This window comes from Drosophila tropicalis, unplaced genomic scaffold (genome assembly GCF_018151085.1).
Source record: "Drosophila tropicalis isolate 14030-0801.00 unplaced genomic scaffold, ASM1815108v1 contig_859, whole genome shotgun sequence".
NCBI classification, from domain to species: Eukaryota; Metazoa; Arthropoda; class Insecta; order Diptera; family Drosophilidae; genus Drosophila; species Drosophila tropicalis.
This window is the reverse complement of record NW_027173353.1, coordinates 1,675,915-1,703,869: the sequence shown is the minus strand read 5'-3', so window position 1 is coordinate 1,703,869 and position 27,955 is coordinate 1,675,915. Positions and strand designations below refer to the sequence as shown.

The following is a 27,955-nucleotide window of genomic DNA, read 5'->3' as shown; positions in this document are numbered from 1 at the left end:
GCATGTATGTATGCAAGTGGATTGCATTTTGGCTAATTGAAATGAGGGAAATAAAACTTCCAATGGGCACTTGAAGTCTTTGCACTTCATTCGATGAGGTTATAAGACACTTCACTACATGATAGTGGGTGTTAATGAATGATAAGACTTTGTAAACTCAACTTTACACATGAAAACATCATAGACGGAAGGTAATTTAGTTTGTTTGACCATGCTAAGAACCTGCTAGCTAGAACCATACATCTATGCCATAGCCAATGGGTCATTTCTCTTTAAGCCAAAGAGATTTTCCAATCAGTCAAATATACAAATGTGAGCAGCGGACCATTTATCTTCTAAGAATTAAGAAAAGAACTGACAAATTCAATCAGTTTACAAAGTTTTAATGCTTTTTTAAATATACTTATTTGTCAAGTTAAAAATAAATATTTATTTTGGCTTAAAATGTGTTGAATTTTACTGCAACCGCATTGGAACTTTTGATTGAAATTGAAATAGTTAGAAGATGATCGCCAAATTAATATTATTTTGGAAATTTTATCCATGTTTATATTGTGTACTCCACCATTGTAAGATCAATAAGGATCTACTTTGAAGTAACAATATGTTGGTATTACCAATTGGGAACAACTGATTTCAAATTCATCCTATTTTGCGATTTTGTTGCAATTTAAGTAAGGATTAACATTACAAATTCAATATACTTAGACCAAAATCAGTGGAATGACCATTATCCGTATATGTATGTACTCTCATTCTACCCCAATTCAATGAACGGAAAAACCTCGTTAAATTTTTACACACATCTGTGTTGTTGAATGGAAACTTACCTGCAACGAGAGGGGAGAGAAAAAAATATAAAAATAAAATTAGATATTAAAAAAAAGCAAGAAGAACAAGAGAAATGTGGCTGCTACAGTGTAGCAGTAGCAGCGGTGCAAAGCATTTCGAAAAATGTTTTCGGTAAAATTCAGAAATGCAATAAAAATACAAAATTTATGAAGAATTTAGTAAGAGCAACAACAACAAAAACCAGAAGAAGAATACGAGCAGATACAACACACAAAACTACAACAAAACAGCAGCTCGTCTCCTGCTAAAAGAATTTATGGCTGTAAAAATGTTTATTGCTCGTGTTTTTATTGCATGGAGAATAAGTGAAAAGGTGGGTTGTAATGGGGAGAGGCGAAGCCAAAAATTGCTGCGAAAGGCAAGGGGGGAATCATCTAAGTTTTCTTGTAGTGGTTGCACCACCAACACCAACACCACCACCATCACTTGACAGGTAGTAGCCAGAGAGCTAGCCAACAATCTTCACAACCTCATACAAGTATCTATCTAGTGCTTCTTCTCTTCCCAAGAGCCTTCGTTGGCGATGTCGTCGTTTCTGTCGGCGGAGTGTGCTGTCACTTTGAATAATGTTTGGGGGCCTCATAAATTGGATTGCGTGTGAAATGTGTCCCAATGAGACGTGGACGAGATGAAGCAGGAGAGAATTTCGGTTTTCATTTTGTCACTTTTTTTTTTGGTACTTTTTCTTTCATTTCTAATTAGCTGCAACGGCAATGGTAGGGCGTTAGGCGGCAGTGGCAATTTTCAACACTTTCTTGATGAAAGAACATTTGATGAAAGTGTCAAAATTAACGCGGCCACGTCACATGCATAAAACATGAATGCCACAAAAAAGAAAAAAACAGAGAAAATGGAAAAGTATGAAAAAAAAAATTAACACGTCAAGAAAAAAAAAATAAAACAGAATAAAAAGCCAGCTTAAAAACCTTCAAACCTTGATGAGTTGGAACCTCCACCCACTCACTGGTTCACTTGCCCTCCCTTCCTTACCTACTTTCATTCCCTTCGCAGACAGTTGAAGCTTTCTCCTTGATGCTGGACCCGGAACAAAATCAACCAACATGAACAGGAGTTGGTGGCAAAGAGAAATTAAAACAAATAACAATTTGGTCGGCCGAAAGATATATAATATGTATTTTTAAAGCCCAAGAAGTGTATTACTATATGAAAATCGAAATTTTTATATCCTGTAAATTTTCAAGAGGTCATTTACCTTTTTTAGGCACAACTAAATTCATCAAAGTTGTTTAATTCTTTTATTAAAAAACTAATATTTTTGAGACCCAATTTTGTTCCTTCTAATCAAAATGTATGTACCCCTGCACTTGTTATTTAGCTATAGGGTATTCCGGAAAAAAAAAACAGAAAAAGTATGTGTAAATTTTCAGTCAGCACACACACACACAAACACTCGCATTGTATATATTTTTTAATCAAAATTCTCTTAAATAATTAAAATGCAAATTGTGCGAGCATAAAATAACAAACAACAAACAGAAGTAGAGAGGACAGGACAACAACAACAGCAACAAACAAAACCAACAGGCCAGAAGGATAAAGCAAAGCAACAAAGGGACAGACAATCAGAAGCGAAGCAGTAGCAGTCCACGCGATGAAATGATATGATGATAATGACAATCATCCTGGCAAGGATGAAGATGATGATTATGATGATGCTGACGACGACTTTGACAGTTCTTTGTGGTATTGTACACAGCCGAGTGGAGGAGGCGGCAGAGACAGTTAAACCCTACTACCAGTTGTTGAGCCCTTAAAGTGTTAACGATGCAAGATACACGTACGTACGTTATATTATATATATGTACATATACACATAAGTGTATAAAAAAAGTATAGTATATCACATGGATGGATGGCTGGATAACTGGATGGATGGATCTACCATCTACTCGACTTACTTACGCAGCCTGCACACGTGTTAAATTTTCATACGACGACAGCGACGCATATGCCATAAGCATCAGAAGGAAAAAAAGGGTTCAAAGTGCGAATGGCACGTGCATATATATATTTACCCCCTTTAATGGAAATAGGGCGGTGGGCGTAGTGGTGTTCATTAAGCTGCTTATTATGTTTGCACTTAAAAATTCACATGTGACTATGGCAACAATTTTGCCTCAACCATTTATTAGCATACTTTATCATCAAACCTTAGCCCTAATTGCTGAGAGAGGATTTGTAAAGGTTATTAGAACGAGCAGCTGAGACACTTTCACCCAGCATGGGCGTAGAAAGGAGAGACTTCTGTTAGAGGGAGGACATACATATATTCATTGCAAGGCCAAAAGTCTTGTCATATATCGGCATATGTAAAAATAATCACTTGTAAACATAAAATGCAATTAGGAAAACGACAAGTTTAACTCAATTTTTTCGGGCCCCATCTGCTTGTTTCATTTTTATAAATTTTAAATTAGCATAAATGACAGGTCAGTTGTGTTATGTCCGATAGACACAGAGGGGAAGTCTGTGGTAGATTGAGGTAGATTCGTTGATGAAATGCTTTTGCGGTTACTCAACGAGGGTGGAACAAAGTGAGAATGAATTTGTGTGTGTGCCGCATAACCAAAAACTGTCAAGCTAAATGTAACCACAAACATTTCATTAGACATATCAACATACATGTGTGGTTGTTAGAAAGCGATAGACATAAAGAAGGGGGAGCCTAGCAGACAGAGACGGATAGGGGGAGAGCGAAAGTTTAAGCTTAAATGGTTAAAAGAAATACTCTGGTAAACCATTTTAATAATAGAAGTGCTTTGATATGGGACTTAAAAAAGGTCACATTGATTAGGGGCTATTTGAACAAGACATGGATTGCTGCACTCTAATTGATAGCAACACTTATCTGTAGTGCGGGAAAGCAAAACATTCTTTAACTTTGATTTTAAACAAAACGCATGTTTGTCATATGAGACTCATGTCTTTCGTCTGATCAATGCTACTTTGTGTATTTTATACTTTACACTTCATCGTTTCACAAATTTAATGGACAAGAAGTGAAAATCATAATAATATTTAATGCTCATAATGTAAAGGCGAGAAGGTGAGCAGGCAAAAAAGAGTGAAAGATGTTGGGACAACAACAGTCAGAGAAATGTAGTTAAAAGCAAAGGACTACTGTTGCAAGGACTCACAAGGAGCCAACATACAAACGAACGTATGTAAGAAGAGTCTATGTTGGGTCCTAGGTAGGTCAGACAGGTGGGTGGGCATGAGTGGGTGGATGGGTTTGAGGGATAAGCAACAAACGACCGAAAGACCGAACGACTGAGCGTACAGCAAGGGCAAAGTTTATTTAAGCGAGAATGTAATTTTATGCTTTTTAATTGAGCGAATATGCGTGGAAACCATGTGGCACCACAGCCTCAACAACGACGACAGCAACAACGGCCAACCAAAGCAACAATAAGGACTAAAGGGATGCTGGATGGATGCTGCTGCTTCTGACGACGGTGGCGACGACGACGACGATGACGGTGATGGAAGTGAAACCTGGTTGGGGGATTGGGTTTTGGGTTTTGCCTCTCTGTGACTGTGGCTGCTTGATGAGTTTGCGCCGCATTCAAGCGTAATAATGAACGTAACAAAGTAAACACCGACTTGGCCATGCCAGCCAGCAGCAGCTTATAGGAATTGAAAGGAGCAAGAGAAATTCACAACTCTAAACGCTGCTGGCTATAATGAATGAGTGGGTGATAAGCACTCTTTTCATAGAACAGATGCAGGTGATCCACTGGCACTTTAAGTGCTCAACTTGACCAAAATGCTAATGGTGCAAGAAATCAGGAGAACAGAATAGGAGGGACAAACGATAATGAAATAGAGTTAAGGGTAGATGTTAGTTGGGAGGGGGGTGGTGATTACTTGATGAAAAAGCAATAAAAATGCAACATTATTAATCATCATCAATCAATGTCATCCATCAAAAATGCTTGCCCCGACGCGTCGGTTATGGCACACTGTTCCTCATCGTTGTTATTGTCGTTGCCGTTGCCGTCATCATTATCGTCTTTTTCTACTCTTTGTGTCTCCGGTGCTACTGTCCATTATCATCAGCAGCACCAGCAGAAATGAAGACGAGTTTTTTTTTCTTTCTTGTTAGGTTCCCCTAAAATAAAGCACCAGTAGCAGCAGACACCCGCCCAGACAAGCAGTTTTCTTTTTTCCTTTTGTAATTTGATTGATTTAAAAGGTGCCTTTAAAACTGAACATAAAAAGGTTTCAAGTGCCAAAACTATAAGCTTTTGTAATCAGAAAGAAAATTTAATATGACCAAAAAAGAAAAGAGGTTCCTATAAAGTGAAAGAAATCTGAGCAACTTCTTTCTTACTTATGCAAATAGGTCATAGAAATGTTACCAAAAACTGATTTCCATTTTTTAATACGTAGTCTTAGGTCTAGAAAGTAATTAGATTACACTTTAAGCTGTGAACCAATCACTTTTTGAAAGGTCTAACAATTGAAAGAAAGCACGAAAATTTAACAAAATTAATAATTATAACAACTGACCCATATTGTTGTTATTTAAACTAAAAGTTAGCACAAAATTAAAAACAAAGCCAACTGAAAGTCAAGCATAAAACATATTTAAAACCAATCTGTGCGTCACTCGCTCAAGCGACTGGTTCAATGAACTTTATGCCAAGAGTCAACGCCCAAAAGAAAGGCTCTCGACGAAAAGAAGAAAAAAGCAACAGAAAAGGCAAGAAGATGAAGAACAATAACAATAATAATAATAATGATGATAATAATATCATATGGAAAGCAGAGAGAAAGAACTTCATTTCACTACCGGATAATCGCATAAGCCTCACTCATCACACACGCCACATTCATTGACCAACGAGCCATGACCCAAACTCAGAATAAGATATTCCTCGTTTCTGCCACACGCTTATGCAGCAGCGTTGGATGTACATATACATACATACATATGTATGTCTGTGGTTTGTATGAATTTTATGTAGATTACATCATGACACCTTATATTCTTCTTCTTTTTCTTTAACTTTTTCTTCAGTCTGTTGTTGTAGTGCCTTTTGTCTCGCCCTCACCATATTGAGAGCTCATTTAAATTTATCAAGTTTGTGACTCGAAGTGAATTTAATTAAGAAACAGGCAACGTCGTCCCCTCCCTCCCTTACCCTTTCTAGCACTTAACTTACCATGTAAAACTTTGCTTCTGCCCTCCTCCCCCTCTAGCGCGCACCTATGAAAAAAGTCTTGTCTTAAAAAACTTTGTCACTCTGCCGCTTCTTCATCGTCTTCGTCTTGTTCGTGAGTGCTTGAAAAGCAATTGACATACAAAATACTTTGAGTATCATGCCATGAAAAAGAGCTACTACTACAACTACTATTACCTTAACTCACCTATAACCTCACTCAACCATCTCAACCCCGAACTACTTGCCTGCCTAGAACCCAAAATGCAATGGCTTTTGGTCGTGGTTCAGTGTCTTTATACCCTGTAGTTAAATGGGTTTAAAGGTTTTAATAAGCTGGTCAGAACGTGTTTTAATGAGAGACAGTATTAACTATACGATACAAGTTAAGATTCATATAAGAGAAGATGTAAAATCTATTTAATAGATTCACTCTAAAATCGTTGACAAATACCTTCCAGTGCTCTACACAGGGTATGTTCTAGTCGTTTCTCGATTTGTGTACACAATTTTACCTGCCATTGCACCATTGTTTCGCTTACGAAAATTTACCGTTACTGCATTTTTTTCGTTGTAGACAAAAAGTTTATTAAACTTTTAAGAGAAGACCGAGAGAGCGTAACTCCAAGATATTGCTGCTAAGTTTTGTTAGTTGTTCAGTTTAATATAGCCCAAGCTACACACGCATACATATATATAGAATATATAGGTATGTATATTGCAATATCGATTGCGTGTATGTTGTGTCTGGTTTAACCGCATTTTGACAGCTAACAATGAAGAAAAAACAAACATATTTGAAAAGAAAAACACAAGACGTCCGCGTTGGGTTGAAGGAAAAGGGGCTAACAACAAAAAAGGGCAACTCCACTCAATCCATGTCAGTGTCAATCAACTTTTCATTAGTCTCAGAATTTTTTTAAACCTCTTGCACCTCTCTCCTCACACTGAACCATAATTCATATAACTCTAACTAAATTAAGCAAAAAGCCAATCTGTTATCTATTCCAATCAATTATGCATAAAGAGAAGAAGACGCAAATAACAAACGACTCGGAAGTATACGAGGAATTCCTCAGCATTAACACCTTAAAAATGCAATTTCGAAATAAATATCAAAATAGAATTAAAAAACTATTTTTTAATTGCCACGAGAAGATAAGCAAAGCAACAACAGATTTTAGGGGTCAAGGTTCAAAACAAAGATGAACAAACAAAGCAATAGACAAGAAACTTTGAACGAAATTTTGAACAAACGAAACTAAATCGATATTTGCATAATTGACAAAAAGACCCAACGATTTGAATTGGAAAATTATCATAAAATTCAATTGCAAGAGTCCGTGGATGTTGTGGAAGGAAATATTCTCAAAACCGGTTTTGCTTCTTTCAAAAGCAACTATAACAATTATATATTGGCCAGTAAGATATTTTGTCTTTTACTGTTAAAACTTAATGGTTGGAAGCCTCTTTGACCTAGAGCTTTGATTATCGATTTAATTTTTAAAAACCATTAACCATATTGGATTACAAAACCGTATTACGGGCTTTTAATTAATTGTTGTTGGCTTGCTTGTTGTAATTACTAAAAAATGGAGAACTTGTTAACTTGTTAATTTTTCTAGCTCCACCTTCACTAGTTTGATGGAAAACGGTTCATTTGTAGTTTCAACATTCAATGCCATTAAATGAGCGAAAAATTGAACAAAAACCTTTACTATTCGTGCACAATGAACAATGGCAATAGCCGCAAAGAGTATAGAAAACAAGAAAATTAACCCACTTTTACCTGTCTCTATGGCTAAGCTTTAACTATGAATAATATTTGTTTTACACAGTCGTTTTTTATATTTTTTTATTATCTTTCTTTTTTTTTGCTTTGCTTCATGCGATGATGAACACACAAGAAAGAGTGTCAAATCAAAAGTGTTGATTCAACTTGATTGACTGACAGCTGTTCCACTGCTTAGCTGTTGCTGCTGCTGCTCTTGTCTTGGCCGGGTTTAATTTTATTTTAGCATACAAGTTGTTTGTGTTGTTTTTGCTATTGTTGTTATTGTTGTTGATGACGATGTTATTGTTATTGTTGTTGCTAGTGTCTGCTGCTACGCCCACAATGTAAACTGGCCAACTTTTCATGTCTCTCTTTCTTTCTCTCTGTGTGTGGCGGCTAAACATACAAATATACATACATATGTATACATTTTACTATACCTGGTGAAAATTCCATAGAATTTATTGTCTGTGTGTGTGTGTGTGTGCTTTTCTAGTTTTTCTTGATTTTTCTACTCATTTTCTTAGCTGTTTTCACACTTTGCTGTTGACAGTTCGATGATAAATTTGCCGGTTTTGTACATTTTGTGTTTGTATTTGCATTTGATGAGCTGGCAGCCTAAAAGAGACTTTGGCATTTGTCAAATTATTTTAAATGATTTTTCGTTTCTTTTCGTTTTGCTGGCTAAAATGGATTTTCATCAAATATTGTTGCTTGCCATTTATTCTAATTGAATTTTCTTTGCTTTCAAACTAAAGTTCAAGTCCTTTTTATGCCAAAGCGCACAAGTGATACATTTTGAGAGGGCATATACACTTTTATTAAGCGTTTGCAAAGATGTTTCAACTCTTTGATGTGGTTGGCAATGTATATATTCAAAAGAGTACTGCATATTCGTTGCAATGTTATTCGTAAAGTTTTTCGTTCTGCATTCCATTCATGGGTCATAATCACAAATGACACTGTCTGCATAGATGAGATGACTTTGGCTTAGTCCTGGCTTGGCATGGGCCAGCGTCTTAGGTCAGGGGTTAGAGTTTAGCTTTCTTTGCTTTTGACTGACAGCTTCAATTTACACTAACTTTCAACAACAACAACAACAACGAAATAGAAAGAAATGAACCAAATGATGAAAAAGAAGTGGAGAACCAAACCAACCAACCAACGAACCAAGTGACGCCTTTCCTTGGGTATTAAGGTCAAAAACGTTAAACCAAAACAGCAACAGAAAGAGGAAGAGATGAGGAGTCACACCAGGTAACAACAAAAAAAAAAATAAGAACAAAAGTCCAACAGATTTGCTGCAACAAAACCGCAAAAAGCACAAAGGCATGAAAAACCAAAACCGACGGCAACAAATAGCGCAGAACCCAGAACCCCAGAGAGCAAGGGTACAGTGGGGGCAAAGGGTGAAGAGGTCTGCTGGGAGAAAGGTTTTAAAGTGGTAAAACTGAGAAGAGACCTGATCAAGAATCAGGTCAGGCACACACACACACACACACACACTCCAAAATGTGCAATGCTGTAAAGGCCAAGCGAAAATAATTGGCCAACAAAAAAAAAGAGCAGAAAATGCTTCATGCAGTTGGCTTAAACATGAAAAGAAAGTTGAGAATAAACAAACAAACATACGGAAAGAAAAAAAAGAAGAAAGAGAAAGAAAAATCGGGCAAACGCAGACGCTCAATGCATATTAAAAATGGCAAACAAGAACGAAAGAACAAGAAGAACTGACAAAGTCAACTGCTTTTTTAACTTGGCGCTAATACCGTTATGTTGACCGCTTTGCTTAACGGTACTATCGGCTGGCGTTTGCCGACGCCCCACCACCACCATCAACAATAACTGTGAAGTCGTCCCCAAGAACCGGTTCCATTTTTTTCTCCTTACCAAACCAAACATCTTTAAGTTTATGTATGTATGTATCTCTTGTAAGTAACTCTTCTTCATTCAGCATTGACATTGCCGCAGTGAAGAGGAGTTTTGAATCACAACCGGTTTTGGCATTAGACTGTTCGATTTGTCGATTCTTTGCCAATTCTCAGTCAGCGCTTTCTAAAAAAAAGTGTTCTTCCTACATTTCTAAAGATAAAGATCAAAAAAATTCACAGCTAACTAATGATGATGACGAGCATGTGTCAAAAGCACCAAAAAAGAAATGCTAATTTCATGCAACTGGAACATCACAGATATGCGCAAACGGATCATCAATACGGCCGATTGAAACGAACTGAATAGATTGCTATCGATGAATTCGATTGTTTGTACAAAACTGATCACAAATTTTCACTAACAATATTTGTAGATGTATCCAGTAAAGAAGTGAATGGATTAAAACACAGAAAGCTGGGACAATCTATGTGATTGAATTTAGATTCGCTAATTCTGGATATTTAATTCAAATTCTTTGCTTCCAAGAAAGTGAGTTCCAATGAGTATATGTATGAATATATTTTGTATAATTATAATTTATTTTGTAATTTTATTTATAATTTATCTCATTTCAATTGCCATTTAATTTAACAAAGTGGAAATGAAAAACGTTTTTAATCACTTTATAGATTCAATTATAATTTCTAACTAATTCAATTTGAAATTTGTTGGAAATTAACGCTTTCTAAATCTCTGGAAATGACTTAATTAGGTTAACAAAAATCATTATGTTTGTGATTATTCAGATTTGGCTGGCAGTTCTTTTTGTTTTTAATTGTGTATAATATTTGTTAATTTGATTGAAATTGCAATTTATGAATTCTAAAAGCGTATTTTAATAAACGGTCAACCGGAAATTGACTAACCCACAACCGACTGAACAACAACAACAAACAAACAGATCAGACTTGGCCGCTTCCGTTTGATTACCGTTTGTTGTTTTTATTCCTCATTGGCTGATGGTCCCCATTTCCTCTCTTCTTCTTACCCAGTTCGTTCTCTGGTTATTGTTGTTGCTGTTATTTTGTCGGTTGACCGCCCAACAAAATGGAATTTTATGCGCAAACTTAGTTTCATTCTGTGTCTTGTTGTTGTTGTTATTGTGCGGTAACAAATTTAATGAAATCACTTCGTTTTTTTTTTTTTGTGTTTTTTGTTGCGTTTTTTGGTTTTATTTTTCATTATTTTTTGACCACGAATTCACAAAAAATTAACAACAAAAAACTGAAATCAACACATAGATAAAAATCTATTCTAATTAAAAACCTCAAAAACAAAAACCAAACAAATAAATTGCACAAAAAATGTTGAAACAAATGAGGCAAAATTTTTGCAATGTAAGTAAGAGAAAATTCTCTGAATTTGAAACCTGGTTTTTTTTAGTTAACCTATTCTCCAGGATTATATAAAGGACACGAGAACCAGATAGAATGATTAAAGCAAATAGTGCTAATTAAATTATTTTTCTAAATTTTTAAAGATGATCTGTATAAAATGACTTGGCAGAGCCAAACTCAGGTCTTCTCATTCCGCCCATTTGTTTTGTTATATATTGGGGAACAGACACAGACACGTTTTTGTTTTTGTCTTTTATAGTTTCTTTTGTTTATGATCTTGACATTTTCCTTATCTGGTAGAACTTGCTGTATAGATTTCATTTATTGCTTAGTTTGGTTTTTTTTTTCTGTCTTCATGTGGACTTGATTTGTGGGAGACTGAGTTGCCTCGTCTGGACTGGTATAGTTAATTAGTTAGATTCAATCGTGTGTCTATTTTATGACTTTTTTAAATAAAAGCAAACGAGTTAAACAATTGGAATAAATATCTGCATATTTATAATCATCTATATACCTATGCTGCATATACTTTAGCTACAATTTTGATAACAGTTAAAATTGTTTTTACATTTGTCATTGCATCAAGTGAAGATTCTTGCACTGACAAAAGCTGTCAGACTTGTTTCAACAGAAATCAAAAAATCGACAAAATAAATTAGCAACTTGTTTGATTAACAAAAAAAAATACTCTTCGAATCCGAAATTAGGCATATTAACTTGATGAAATAGTTGGCCATCAAAGAAAATTAAACTATGGCTAATATGTAAACGTACATTTCTTACCATCTATTTAAGCTAACAACTTGGATTATCAATATGTTTGATGTAGGGTATTTAAACTATGGCATAAGCCCATAAATAAGCAAGTTTTTTGATTGTTTTCTCGGTTTCGGTTCATTTGGACAATCCTTCAATAGGCCGAAACTTGAATAAATCTTTTGTTTGACTTATACAACAAACAACAAACAACAACAACCATTGCGACATTTGTTATTTAAATCTCTGTGGATTTTATTGAGGCCTAGTATCAAGTGCGTTTTACCATAGCTCTTTTCGTCCCTTGCATTCTTCTAATGGTTTATTGCAAATATTTGTCTCTAGATTTAACAAAAACTACATAGACACAAATTCAAAACTAATAAATTTACCTTTTTATATTCTATATATGTATTCCAACTTAAAAATAAACCAAACTAAAATAGCCAAAATACATTTCGAAATGATGATGAGGTGGATGATGATTCCAATGATGACTAAGCTTTGCCCACTGGTAATAAATATCTAGAATGTATAGGTATATATTTGCATATATCTCTATAGATATAGTCGAAATATTTTGCTGATTTGAAAAATTATTTTTTTGGCATGGCTGCAAATAAATTTCACTACAAATTTATAAACCATTTAGTTTTACCTGAAAGAATGAACAAACAAGTAGTTGCAGGGGGAGGGAAGAGAGGATTGGAGGCGGAAGAGCACAGAGAAACGATAAGTGGGTCTATATAATGAGCTGCCAACGATTCCAAACAAAAATAAAAGTAAATAAAAACTTAATTACACTTGTTACCATTTCACGAATGACGCACACGAAAATTTGTTCTACTCCCTCTTTTAAGTCTTTCCTCACCAAATTGGAATAACATTATATAATAACAAAACAATGGCCAGTTGTTAATAAATAAACCAATTTCAAACATTTCCAAACGTGTGTGCATGTGTGTGAGGCCATGTGTGAAAATTGTTCTTCATTATTATCACCATCATTATGATCTTCATCATAGGTGAGGTTCTCTCACCCACAATTTGTTTCATACGTACATTGTCACCTACCTGAAAATAGAAAGAACAGAGAAAACACACAATGATTAAAAAAAAAGCAATTCCAGATATGTTAAAAAAAATAAACAGTGGCAAGAAGACCTAAGATTTATAAGCCAAGAAGTAGAAATAGGGCAACAAATTTAGATTTTACATTTGGATAGCATTTTTATATCTTTCATGGGATACATTCCATTAATGACAGTTGCAAACTAAACACACGGCAGGAATGCAATAACAAATATATAAAATCATTCAGAGGAAAATACTAAATCACAGGTAAAAGAGACAATAAGATGTAAGTGTATCAAAATATCTACCTAATTTCATGTATTTTTTTTTCCCAAAATTCCAAATGAATTTCCAACAACACAACACATTGCCACCTTAACCCATTTGGAATATATTCAAGGCCAGCCTATATTCAGCCCCTGCCCCACATCATTGGGAGCCCCTTCCCCTTTTGGGCAAAGTGGTTGGGGCTCAGCCCACGCCAATTTTCATAAACATAAATCAGCCGCATAAACGTAATTAAAAGCATAAACAAACTGAATACAGAGAGAGAGAGAGAAAATATCTCTCTCTTGGAATAGCAAAAACTGCACAGATGTGCCGAGAAACGATATCATTGTGGTTCTTGCTATATATTAACCCATAACCAAATAGCTTTTAGTCCAAAAAGTCAGAAGGGAGGTAGAGAAATGAGAACAAACAAACAATTCTCTCTGCTGCTGGACGTTTCATGTTATGAAAACGGGGAAAAAAACCTTTTGAAGTTGTTTACAAAATGCAGAAAAAACAATAAAAGGAAAAAAATATTAATAAAATTTGATACGTTGTGTGTTTGGGGAGAAGCTAAAAGGGAAATTTAACTTCTCACCAATGGCAGGGCAGAAATTTAAGCTCCAAATAAAAACATGGGCAACTCGATGTCAGAAATCAAAGGATGTCAAGAGGTTGGCGAAAACTCGAAAAAAGAGAGTTTCCCCACAATAAAAACAAAAGGGGGAAAGACGACAATGACAGGGGGAAAAGTATTGGTCAGTCAAATATTATAAACAAATAAATACTCAAACAACAATACAATTATTAAAAAAAGCAACGGTTTTTAAATACCCTAAAGAAAGGGCTTAACTGCTCAAAACCGGGCACATTTAACGGATAACAAAATTCATTAAAAATGTATAACACATGAAGGTTATAAAGGGTATTAATCGGTGTCACACGCACACTCACACACAAAGTCGCCTCAATGCGAGTGTTGTTTGTATTGTTGTTTGGGATTTAGGTTGGATTCTGTTTTTGTGTTTTTTGTTATAAAAAATTTAAAAGGTTTTCATGTATTTTGCAAGAAGACCAAAAGGATATGCGCCTCGAATATGTAAATGATATTTTCAAGTGAATCGCGTCAAACGCAGAGTTTTTGGTTTTCCCTGCTGCCTCCTTCCTGCAACAACGCCCCACCATGACACGAGGGCACTCGTGCTCCTCCCCCCGCCAGTACTCATTTTCATCATCCTGTTCCTGTGGCACAGCCACGAGAACGAAACCAGTTTTGCGGTCAAAAGGCCACAGGGCAAGCGTTAACCGCTTGGTCGCTTGTGTTTTTAAGCCGCTTTGCCGGCCAATTCATTCTTCATCTCATCCCACCTCCTCACCCCCATTACATGGCGCCCTATCCTATCCGTTTCTCCATCCCATTTCATTTCATTCGTCGCTCTTCCTCTCTCTTCAGTGCTTTTACTTTACTTCACTTCTCTTGTCTTTTATAGTCCAAAAAATTTAAATTTCCACTCTCCCAGGGATTTTCTGCATTTTACAAGCCATGAATTTTTTAATAACCCGCTGAGCAGCAACAGCAGCAGCAGCAGTAGCAGCAGTAGTAGCATCAATTGGGTGGACCAGCATTCAGCAAGGAGGAGCCGCATCCTAGTGTTTCGATGCGAACGAACGCACGCGACAAATTTTCGGCATATAAATCGAGCGTCAATATTTATGAGAGTATGTCCCGTCCCGTCCCATCGACCCCTCCAAAAATTGAGATGACAACGCCAAGTGGAGAGAAGCAGATCCGATGAATGCATGGCGGGGAGGGATGTGGGGACAAAGCCGGAATCGCCTTTTGACCCGCTTTGTCATGTTCTTTGTTTTAGCCTTTTGTCTTTACTTGTTTTCTTTTTTGTCGCGTTGTGTATTTTGTAAAAGGCATTTTTGATTTATGGAGATTGTCTTTGATGCGTACATAGTCTAGTAGTAGTAGTAGTTGTAGTAGTTGTTGTTGGTAACCCTATTCGAGGCTAAAACACTGAAAAACAAGTTTGGTATCAAGTGACAAAGCGACCACTGCAGTGACCGGCTTTTGTCTCCCATTTCAGTTGATCAAAGATTCAATATCTCTTTGTTGAGCTAATACATTGAAGGGGCTATATATTATGATTTGGTGACACCGATGTGATTACACGAACTTCTAAATAAAAGAATCATCAAATTTATATTAATCTATAATATTAGATGCAGTTGGCCTTTTTTTTCTATTAGCAACTCTATTCTTCGTGATATTTAATGATGTAATACAATATTTAAGAGTATACAAATATCATTATGGCATAATTTAGTTCGTTTCCTTGGTGTCTACATAAATGTATACTAGTAAATAATTTTTTGGAAATTGCAAACACATAGTTTTGTATACAAAAACACTAGGCATATGATGGTCATGGTTTGTTTATCATTTAAAAGAATGTTTTGTTCATACTTTTTATAAACAAATTAAAAATTGAATTAAAGCACATTTCATGCTGTTCACATTCCATCACAGATAATAAATATCTGATTACAAACATGATAAAATTTATAAAAACAACAAAAAGTTATCAAAAATTGAATGTAGTTTCAGTTTCACAGTTCTTCTTGTTGCTTTCAAAAGTTGTCGCCAGCTTTATTCTCATATCATTTGATTCTCAGTGACAGTAACGATCAACCAGAAGCATTATTTGTATCTCCCCCCCTTAGTTCAACCACAAATGATTTTTCTCACATTTTGTATGCTACTACATTACTACATATATTCACACGCTCTCAGCTTTCTGCATTCTGCATTGAATAATTCTTCGTCTCCTTTTTTGTTCTTTGTTTTATATTTTTTTTCTTCTCTGTGGTATGATAAATGACCAAGTGAAGTTCTCTATGACCAAAACATCCATCCAACTAGCTAGCCAGCCAGATAGACAGCCCGCCATCCATCCATTTATTCATTCATCTATATATCTATCTATCTATCCTCAACTAACTATGTATCTAACTGTGCTATCTGCTGCTTTTGTTGTGTTTTTGTTAGGAATTGGATATTTTATACAATATATATATATATACATGTGTATATATCTTATATGACCATCGAAAAATTGTTGTTCTTGTTGTCTCTAGTGCAACTTGTCAGTTTCTGCACAAAGACCATCAATTTACTTAGTTTTATTATCTGCACACGCAGTGGGTAGTCAAAGTTAGCGAGAGTCAGAGAGAGGTTCAACAGGGGGTATGCCAGAGGTAGACAGAGAGAGGGAGAGAGGAGAGGTATAGGACACGAAGGGTCAGACAGGGCTTTGCACGCAATGCATAACAAAAAATGCTTTTTTCATACCCCCTCTCCGCCTGCCGTTTGTGCCCTCCTCCACCACCCCTTAAACAACAATGTGGGAAGGGAAAAACGGAAAATTCTTGACACTTTATCGTTAGCCAAAAACTAGCGCAGCGTAAACAAAAGACAAGAAGGAAACATTGAAAAAAAATGCAAAAGGGGGCGTGGTGGCAGGCACAACGTGACACGAGTCTGCTGCTTCGTCCCTCCACTCTCTGTCTCTTTGATTTTCTTCTTTTTGTTTTGGCATTTTCGCGCTTTGGCGTTAAATTCCCCCTGACAGCTATAAAATTGCATTTTAGAGTAGAGTCAAACCAACAGAAACAGGAACGCAGATACAATGTATCCTCTATGTATCTAATAAATAGTTATTGCCAAAGAATGCAACAACAGCAACAAGAACATGGCAAACAAAATTGATATTCCCACAAGAACACCGAATGAGAGTGAGAGAGAGAGACAAACAGAGAGAGATGAGCAAAAGTGCGACATCATTATATAAATTGTGCGGTGGCCAAGCGAGCATCATATGTTTTCTATCTGTATCTATCAGCAAAAAAAAAAAAAAAGAAAGAAAGAAAAATGCAAAAGGAATAGGACGAAGGAAGGGAAAGCGCAAGGGGATCAATGTTACTGTGGAATGGGCCAAGTGCTGCTAGATGGCCAGGAAGGAAGGGTGGCTTGTAAGTTTGAAGTGATTTCACACACATGTTTTCCCAAAAGCGTGTGTGTGTGTGTGTGTCTGTCTGTCTATCTATCTTTCTATCTCCCTATATATATGTGTATCTCCTTCTAAACATCTGTGAGTGTGTGTGTCAACATGACCACAAAATGTTTCACAGCTGTGCGAAGAAGCAGCAATAACTGAATGGTTTGGTGGGGGAGCTGTCGAAGACGAAGGAGATGGAAAATGTATAGGATGAGTAAAAGTATCCACATTCAGCTATTTGTCAAAAAAACAAGTAGGAATGAGAAGTAGTAGTAGTAGAATGAAAGAAAAACAAACCAAAATCAGCGAGGCACGTGACAAATGCAACGATACTAAAGGGAATAGGAATAAAAATATATAAAGAATATTCTCATATTAAGTTTAACTTTAAAGTTTTCTAAAATGATCAACCAAAAGTATCTCAATTATCGAAGTGGCGTAAAACATTGAAGAATCCTTAAAATAAAACTAATGATAATGGACTTTCTGCCTATAATTGGAGTTCCAATTTATTATAGCGTTAGTTTTTAAGAACACACAAGGAACACATTTAAAGTTTGTGGGCTTCAAGTATAAACAAATATCATCAGTATGTCATGGGGTGTGGCTGACTACAACTACCATAACAACAACGAAACCAACACTTTGATGGCAATCTGCTTTAAGTAAGTGAATTTTTATGGCATACCAAACTCTGTCATATATGATGACAGTTAAAGAGAAAGAGAGAGAGAAGGAGTAACCTAAAGAAGGAAAACTAAACGCAAGTCAAACAAGGTAAAGGGGGAAAAAAAAAAGAGGCCTGCAACCGGTCTGATAACATATCCAGCCCACGACTCATTCTTCTCCATTTCATCTGACACGTGTCTAGTCCACGTGTGTGTGTGTGTTTGTGTGTTGAAAGGGTTGAAGGCAGGAGGACAACCAAAAAGAACTCTCTATGCGTATTTATGTTCATTTTTTCTACTTTGCTTGCGGCTGGCTGGCAGACTACTTCTCTTTCTTCCTTATATGTATTGCCTCCTTCCAGCACACACACTTAAGTTGAGATTACACGCTTGTCAGCGAATCCAAAAGAGGAGATGGACCCATCCCAGCATTCCAAAAAGTATCTTGTCTGGCCAAATGTCGAGAGAGTTGAAATGAAATAAAGTTGATTATAAATTCATTGCAATATCAATCATTTTATATCATCTTCAAATTCGCAAAAGTTTAGCCCATCCACTAAAAAACTTGGATTATACAATTTGTGCCAAAACATATTTTCACAAATTTCCATTCTCTGTCTCAGTCCCCCCTCATACCGACAATCCAAGGACCGTTTTGCCTGCTCTAAACTAAATACGCCAAAAGTTTATGCTCATTTTATGCTTGCTTTTTGCCTCGAAGCGATTATGAATGTGAATGGAAAATTTTAGCCAGCAGCCAGCAGCAGATGCCAGGCTATTAAAAGGGAGTAGTCCTTCTTGGCCAACTCCATCTGCATCTTTCATGCTTTCTCTTTCTGTCTCTCTCTCTTTCTTCCTTGTTTCACTTTGTTAGCTACTAAGCGGCTGATGAAGTAGCAAGGCTCATAATTTGCTTAAATAATTTGTAAGTGCAAAGTTATGAATTGCTTTTTGGAGCTCGCCGAGAAACAGGGGGGAAATGGAAATAAAGAGTAAAAGAGATGGGGAAAAATTTAGGTTAGCATTCGCTCTTTGGTTTTGTTTCTATTTTTTTTCTGTTTGCTGTCGAGAAAAACAATTTCCCATGGAAATGTGTGCATGGAAAATTGCTAATTGTTTATTTGCAATGACAAAAAGCCAGAATGAGGAAATGAAATCCCGCGATTAGAATTTAGGTTAAATGTTTAATTTGGGCTGAACAAAAACTCAGATGGGAACAAACGGATGCAGAGGCTAAGAATAACAATTGCTACAATAAATAATTGCATAGATAAAGCTTAAAAGAGAGGGCAAAAATGCGAGAGAAGGAAGCTTAGTGAAAGTTTGTTTTTGTATTTTTGCTTTTCATGCGTTTTTCTTTTGTTGCATTGTTAATTAAATGCAATTTTTATTCTAAATGCTCATTGGTGGGTAACTTTTTGTTCACTTCACTGCCTGACGTGTGACACAGTTTCTGTATATACATATCTTGTCTCTATGGGAGTTACCTTAATTGTTCAGATGATACGTGACAGAAAAGTAAAGAAAAGCAGCGAGGCTTTCACCGTTAGCTGCCCATTTAGAGACGCGACACGTAGCCACAGTCAGCCTCACCTCACCATTTCTTCTCTGGCACTTAAATGATTTGTGGAAATCTTTTTTTGCCATTTGTATCTACGGGTTATAAATTTTCATGCTAAGCTTAAAAGGCGGTCAAAAAGTGCTTCCACGTTTCAATGAAGATATCTTTTCATAAATATCATAAGATATATCTATAATATTTAACACAAGCGAGTTTTAACTGTGAGCTTTGGCAAAGTGAATTCTCAATAATTTAGAAACTCTAGTTTGGTGAATTATTTGTCAGATACTTCTATTTAATTGACACTTAAAACTAATTTTATAGTCCTACAGTATCTCAATATCTACTTAACAGTTGAGCTTCTCTATCTTAAGTATCTTTTGAGTTTTGTGAAGGAATGCTCATCTAATTGCGTTTGCTCCCAACACCACAAGCATAATAATTCAAAATTATCTTCAGGTTAACTTCGAGTCATACTCACAGGCTTAATGTATCTATAATATACTTTTCCATACACAGACAGACACACACCCGCAGAGTACAATCCAAGGCAGTTAAGCCAAAATCAAAGCCACAACGCACTTTACTCGATATCACAAATTTGCCATCCCCCTTAATCTACATTTTCCAGCTTCGTATTACCCTCTCTACCCAGCATTTTGTGACTCTCACAACCTTCGACATCATTCAAAGACTTGAAGAAGAGAGCTAACAAATTGCACTGTCGAATGCAATATTTTTGCTTTTAGCCATAATACCTTTTACATATGCTACGACAGATGGCCGGAACGGGGAGGGCCGTAGCTAGCCGAGTTTGATGCTGAAGAGTTTAGGCAAAGGAAGCAAGAGCAAGACCAGCATCACAAGGAGCGAATGTTAAGCTCTCCCCCTCTTCACCCTCTAAGCCAAAAGGTAAGTAACTTGCACATGCAACCACATAGGAATGAACCTCAGGTTCTCAGAGAGGAGATGGCAAATGTGGCGGGAGACCAGGCCAGCTTGTTAGCATGAAATGTGTCTGGGGTTCTGTTAGAGTAAAGACCAAACCAAGGAAAGCCTGCTAAAGCGAGGGAAGTTTCATTACATGAACAAAAGCAAATAATCCTAATCAAAATAAAAAAGAAATCTTACCTTATATTAGGACAAGTTAACATTTAGTCAAGTATTTAATGCAAAGTATTGGAAAGTTTGAGAACTTTGTTATACTCCCCTCGTGAAAGATACCATAAGAAAGGAGGGAGAAGAAAAAAAACGATGCCAAAAGTGATAAATCCTGCGGCTTTTTATTTCCACTAAGGCAGCATCTCTTCTCATCGTGTGTGTGTGTAACATGCCACGCCCCTGCGCTACAGCCACCGCCCCCGTTCTTGTGCTAAACCACAGAAATGCGCATTGCATTACATGGCATAATAATTCTTACTGACAGCTTGGTAGTCTTGTTTTTTTCTCTCTCTCTCTCTATCTCTTCCACCAACTCTGTGGCTGTCTCTTTTCATGTATTCCCCCACGCCATGCTTTGCTTTCTAGCTTTAAATTTCCACACTTAGCGCCCAATTAAACTGAAAAGGAGCAAGAAGTAAATCGGAAAAGGAAAACCGAAATAAAAAGAAAAAGTTTCATTACAATTTTATGCTGTATCCTTTCGTTCTTTCTCTCTGATGATATACCGAAAATTTACGCCTCGTTAATTTCAATTTAAGTGCAGACAATTTAAAAAAAAAAAACCATATCAAAATGAAACCAAGTCCAAAATAAACTGCGCCATTTTTACAAAAGGCAAAAACACAAATTAACGGCTCGGTTTCGAGAGGTTTTCCAGTATCCATTTTCCCTCTCTCTCTCTCGCCCTTTTTGGTAAAAGAGATGGTTCTCGCTCCCCCTCCCACCCGTCACATATTAGCTTTGGCATTAAAAATGTATTTTATCGTTGGCCAGGAAACAGTTTTGCGGAAGCCGGAAATGTTGCCACTTCCATTTTATTTTATTTCACTTTTGTGACTCTTTTTCTCTCTTTCGACATTTCTCGCCCTCCATTCGCGTTCCTATTCCCTATTTTCATCTAGCCCATCAAAATGAATGAGTGAGTAAGAGAACTGAGTGCATTACCCCATATTTTTTTCACTAATTAAAATAATGGAAAAATATACAAATATTTGTCATTATTTAACAAACGCTGACAACAAGTTGAGCTCATCGTTATTACCCCGTCTGAAGAGCATTTCATATAATAATATCTCTACTCATAACTGGGCAACTGGTTTACTTGGATAACTTTTGTTTGAAAAAAAAAAAAAAAAAACAAAATCTGAGAAGTGCTCATGTCAGTCATCATCAATCCATCTCATAATTGGGTCGAGTGTTTGAGAAGGAAACAAAAGCTCTTGAATAATTAAGGTAAACTGAGAATAAACTAAACGCGAGAGCATTTTTTTAACATTATCCGCACAATTTGGAATTAAAATAATTATTGTAAAATTGGTTTCAATTTTATCTGCATTCTTTATCGATTACATTGTTTGTTTGCAATTTTATATTTCAAGTTAAATTTTAATGGCCATTATTTATTTTGCCATTACTTCAATTTATCTCCTTGTTCATAGCTTTTTTTTACATACGTTAGTCATTAATTATAAACAATTTTATAATGCATTTAATTTGACAAAAAAGAAATAAAAGAAAGATTTTAGTCATTAACATCAAAAGGGGAGAAAAAATATAAAACAATTTAAAGTTTACTCAACTTTGTAAGAAAAACAAAAAACACCAAAGAACGTTCTCAAAACCGGTTATAAAAATTTCAAAATTATTGTCATTGAATTGAAAGAAGCACAATTGAAACTCCAAAAAGGTAAAGTAGCTACGTAAAATGTATCTCAAGTGTTGACAATTGACTTACTGACTTCTAGCTCTTGGCCATAACAACCAAAAAAAAAAAAAACAAAAAAAAAAAAGAAGAAAGAAACAAATCTGCAGAAATCAAGTCATAATATTTTCTACATGATTTTCTTGCCACTGGCCACACACGAGCCATAACATAAAAAGACAAAGAGATAAAAGTAAAGAGAGAGAGAGAGTAAGACCAAAGGAAGGGAGGTAGAAGACTACAGGGCTCATTCAAATAGTTTGGGCCAAAGAACTTTAAGCTAGCAGCTGACTTGACCACGTTTCTTTTATACATGTCTTCCGTTGGATAAAAAAAGAACTATTTCAAGCTTTGGGTCATTGACATTGAAATCACACCAAAAAGGGAAATCTCACTAAGCACTTCGACTTTTGGATACCTATTAATTGTTATACAACTTTTGTTTTATCTTTGGCTACGAATACATATACTCTTATATACTCTTTAATATAACTTGCGTAGGTTCTCTGGTTGAATATTAGTAATTTATGAACTCTGACAAAAGTAACTTTAACTAGATAGTTTACTTATTTGGTTACAAGTCTTAGAACCTCTTGTATTTGACTTCCTTAATTGTTGACTAATTTTTATGTCATGAAAATATAAGAAATGTTAATGGAATTTTCGTATTTCTTTTCTAAGAATTTCTCGTAGCTTTGATATGAATGCCAATATTTTTGATGGCTGACTGCAATTACCAACTGATTAATAAATAAAACATATGTAGGCATTTTCTTGTTTGATAATTTTCCATTTCAAAATTTACACAGAGAATGGTTCGGTTTTTTTTTTATTTCAACATTCATCCTTAAATATCATTCAACAAAATTCACTACAAAAACAAGAGGAGAATGCATTTGTTGGTGACACAGAGGGGGGGATATGGAAAACCACCATCAACGAACATTTTCCGCACATTTGAGCAGAAAATTATCGATCGATTTGATATGCAGCCGGGCGGGCTAGGCTAGAATGGGATGTGATGGGGGAAGAGTTGGGCAGGCGGGCAGGCAGGCGGCACATAAAATGCAACAGCAAATAGACCCAAAAAGAACTCATACAAAATGATGCCCAGCATATTCTTTTTCATGAAGACGACGATGATGATGATGATGAGGGCGAGACCAAGGGAAAGAGATAGGACAGCAAGTGGCGTGGAAAGTGGAGAGGAAAACCCATGTCAAGTGTGTAGAGCTACGGCGGCATCGGTGGGGTAGGTGAGGCAGCAGCTACTTTGCTTACTTTTCATTCAAATATTTTTTCGATTTGCAACTATTGCCAGAGGGTGCAGATGGGGGTAGCAGTGGCGGAATAGGGAAGGGAATCTGCCGCCTAGTTTGCTGGTGTCCATCCTACTCCTCCTTTCGCCTCCCTTCTACACATGTATATCTTTGCGTATGTGTGGTTCAATAAACTGACGCGTGAATTTCTATTTTACTTTAGATGTTTTTACCGCCGTTTCGTATTTGTTGTTTCTTCTATTTTTTTTCCTTCTGTGTCCCCCCTTTTAATGTTGTTCAACATGTTTTGCAACAGCAGCAACAACAACAACAATAGAACCAACAACAAAATACGGCGCCCAAATAATAAAAAATATAAATGGTAAATAGACAGGGTAAGGGCAAAGATGGGAGAGGTGGGCAAACGCTTTAAAGGAGGGGCATACAGGGCGTATGCTGGCGTTTTATGTGTCAAACATTTTGTAAAGTGAAGTGCCAGAAAAAACGCAGAAAACAACAACACACCAAAGCGAATCAAACAAAGACTGTGGAGAGACAGAGAGATATAGCGAGTAAAAGAGACGAAGGGAGCGAAGGGAATACACATAGACAGGCTGTTTCGGTTCCCATTGGAATTTTGAGTGGATGGCGATGAGAGGGGCAGCAAAAAGGGAATGCCGAGTGTGTTAAAGAGGAGTGACACTCACTATCTGATACTTGAGTTTCACCAAATGTAAATGGAAGCTAAAACTGAATGCAATCAAAATTAAATGAATATTAAAAAAACCAAAAGAAAAAAATGGTATATGAGAACCAAAATTCTTGAAAAAGTTTGCTAAATTAATTAGTCTGTTATAGTAACTTCAACTTTTAATAATATATTTAAAACCTATTCTCATACCGCAACTTTTGATATTACTAAAAATATATTCTCCTGTCCATTAATGAATAAAAATACTGTAAGCAAAGGATGTATTAAAAGAGGACCTCGTATAATAATTGATTTTCATGGTTTAACTCATCTCAAAATGAAGTTACTCAGTTATCATTAAAAGTTTGCAAATTGGAAATTATAATAATTATTTATTTGTAACTTTATTTTGTTATTTACAAAAGAACTTGAATCATTTTTGTTACAGCGAAAATGTTTCATTTCCAATCGTTATAATTTCAACAAAGTTTGAATTGGTCCTTCATTTCCTGAGCATTAAATTTGACAAACTTTTTATGTTGAATGACAAAAAAAAAAACACCAACTAAAGAAGGGAAAAAATGCCACTCTTCCGCATTTGTACATTATCAATTGGCACTTTTTTTTTTGGGTGCGAGACCTTTTTGGTTTTTTTCCCCCCATTTTTTTGGTCTCCTCTGCTAATTTGCTGTCATTTCGCTTTCCACACCATTCTCCCACACCCATCACAATACTTAAAAGAGGCGGCAGCAGTTCATTCTTGTCAAGTTTCATCCCCGCTTAACGCCTCCGTGCGGAACACCTTCTCACCTCCACTCACATTATATATCGATCAAAATTCAATTTGTGCCGCTTTTTTGTCAACGTTTAAAGCCAAAGAACCAAATGACTAAGAGAAAGAGAGAAAGCGAGAGTGGGAAAAGAATACGAAAAAAAGAGAAAAAATTAAGTTTAATTGAAAAAGTTTGCCACGCACTTTTCTCTACTACATGCTTTGCCCTGTTTGTCGTCTTTCTTTGGTGTTTTTTCGCCCCCAAAAATTGTTAGCTCATTTTTCCGCATTTTTTCTTCTTTTTTGTGACTTACTTATGACCTCGAGCGGTTTTTAATTAACCTAATTTGCAGCATGAGCTTAAAGAAGACAAAACAAAAGAAAAAAAACTTTGACTCGCAAGATTGCTTCTTGGCTGGAACTCCTGCACCCACCTTACCCTCTGTTACTTCCTATAAATGCTGTGAAAATGCTGTTCTTTTTGTATTTGTTGGTTGTCCATTCGAATTATTCATGTGTCATCTCTTGCTGACTTGCCAGAAATTCCACCAAATGATACAAACAGTTATCGATATTGAGAGGAAGTGAAAGAAACTTTGTAAAAACATCAAAGGAAATCAATTTAAATATTTTTGCTGTGAATTTTAGTTTCGACTTAAATTGCATTTAAAATTGAAGGGAAATACATAGAAATTTCCCTCGTTTATATACCTCATTTATTTGCTTCATAAAGGGTAAAGAAGAAGCACAGACTAGACAGAATTGGTCATGTCTCACTTGTCATTTCTTTTGGCAGCTTTAAGCCATAATTTTCAGCTGTTGCTTTTGGCACAACAACACATGTTGTTAATAACTCTATTTGTTGCTTGGCTGAGCTCTTCTTTTTCTAACTTTTTGAAATTGAAACACGTGACAGAGAAAGAGAAAGAACAACCAAAGAGAAAGACAGAGAAGCCGAGCAAGCAAGTGGACCTTGGTCATAATTAAAGACAAGTTTTTGCCAACGTTGACAGAAAATTAATTAAAAAATTCGCAATGAGTTCAGTTCGTTGCAATCAACCGACTGCTGCTACTGTTAGCTGCAATTCCAATAGATTTCAACGATTGAGTTAAGTTCATTACAATTGGAGGAAGGATGCCAGGTGGTTAAGCAAGGTGGGGGCGGTAGGAGGTGAAGGAAATGACAGAGGAAGTAGAAGGTTGGTCGCAGGTGTGCACTAGCCGGAAACTTGAATTGGATTGTCGTCATCTGCAAAATGCATTTGATGGGTTCAATTTGATTGGATTTAATTTAGTAATCACAATGTTGCTTCAAGAATTGAATTGAATGAAAATTGAGTGAAAACGATTGTTGGGTGGTAAAAAACTTATTTCCCTAAGAAACTTAAAATACATTTAAAAAGATTGCTGAACAAAAAATCTTCTTTTTGAGTTCTCTGTAACACTGTTCATCGTTTTACACAGATCAATAATGATCAATGATTTGTTGAGTGGTACCTGATCAATGTCTATGCCAGCTGACCTCAAAAGAAAACCTGTAAATCTTGATAGTCCAAATCATTAACCAATACTTTATACAGTAAACACTGACCTAATTGCAAAGATTGTTCAGTTGAGACTGATTAAACTGATGGCAGAATCATCTAAATGATCTTCAAACTTAAGTCATATGCTGGAAATTATATATTGCAAAGGCTTAACCTCATTTTACTCCAACAAAAAAAAAAAGACACAAAAAACTCACACATCAAGTTTTTCATGAACTACACGAAGCAACTAACCAACAACAACAACAACAACTTGCTCCAGTTTTCACCAGACCAAAAATAAGCAAACGAGAAAAGAAAAGCCAGTGGAAAAACCAGCAAAAATTGAATCAAAACCAAGTTTATCCACAATCTCCCCTCTTTTCGTTTTTACTTTATTTCTCTTTATATCTGGCTGAGCTAACTAACTACCCTACATGGATAAGTTGTACATTTTTTTTACCGCTTCAATCAGGTGAACATAAACTCATTAAACCTGCATTTCCCACACACACTCGCACGCATACGTGGTGTGTGTGTGTGTGTGTGTGTGTGTTTGTGTGTTTGTGTACGCGTATATATCAGAAATCCATGGCCACCTAATTTGCTGCAATTTTCACCGCATCGTGGTAACCTGCCCATATATATTCTCTGATTTCTCCCCTCAACCAACTAACCAACCAGCCAATGAATTCTTTTTTTTCCCCCTCCTTTCTTTCCTCATCAGCGTCCCCTTCATCACCTTTTTCCCTTTGATATTAAAAATGCATAAAATCTGCAGACGCCGCAGCCACAGCAAAAATTCTGCAATTTTCCACGCATTGCAAGAGCAAAAGAGAAGGAGAGTGGTGTGTGAGTGAGTGAACCATATAAAAATAAATATTAAAAATAAATTAGAGCTACCTGTGTGGATTTTTATTAACTTTTAATTTATGAAAAAAGTGCAGATGCAATATGAGAATGAAAGGGGGGAACAGCAAACAAAATAACTGCAAAAAAAAAAAAAAAAAATATCAAAAAAGAAAATATAAATTGCTATATAAGCGGAACCAAAAAGAAGAATATGTGCAACCACATGAAGAATGAAGAGAGGTAGATTATAATAGACACATGTGTTGTTCCCTCACATACACACATACACATTGCAATATGCAAGCGCACACATATGAAATTATGTTTGGAAATTGCATTTTTTTGCGGGGCCAAGCAAGAAATTTGGACCAATAGAATGAACAATTTAAAATACTCTACGAAAAGTAAACAGGGAAAATAAATTAAAAATCTGAATGTAATAAATAATTGAAAACGCTAAGCAAGACGAAAACTCTGTTAAACAAAATCTTTTCACAAATTCTGCTTGTTACAAACTG

General features: G+C 36.0%; 1 protein-coding gene across 5 annotated transcripts in view; it reads right to left on the bottom strand.

Annotated features, from left to right (window-relative positions):
* pum (pumilio) overlaps positions 1-27,955 on the bottom strand; it is a 177,278-nt gene that overhangs the window by 59,244 nt on the left and 90,079 nt on the right. For 3 of the 5 annotated variants that reach the window (XM_068297221.1, XM_068297223.1, XM_068297225.1), the window contains one exon: positions 12,900-12,911. The exons of the other annotated variants lie outside the window; for them this stretch is intronic. In XM_068297221.1, coding sequence (XP_068153322.1) covers positions 12,900-12,911 — 12 coding nt within the window. The remainder of the gene's footprint in view (positions 1-12,899; positions 12,912-27,955) is intronic. 5 annotated transcript variants of the gene reach the window in all.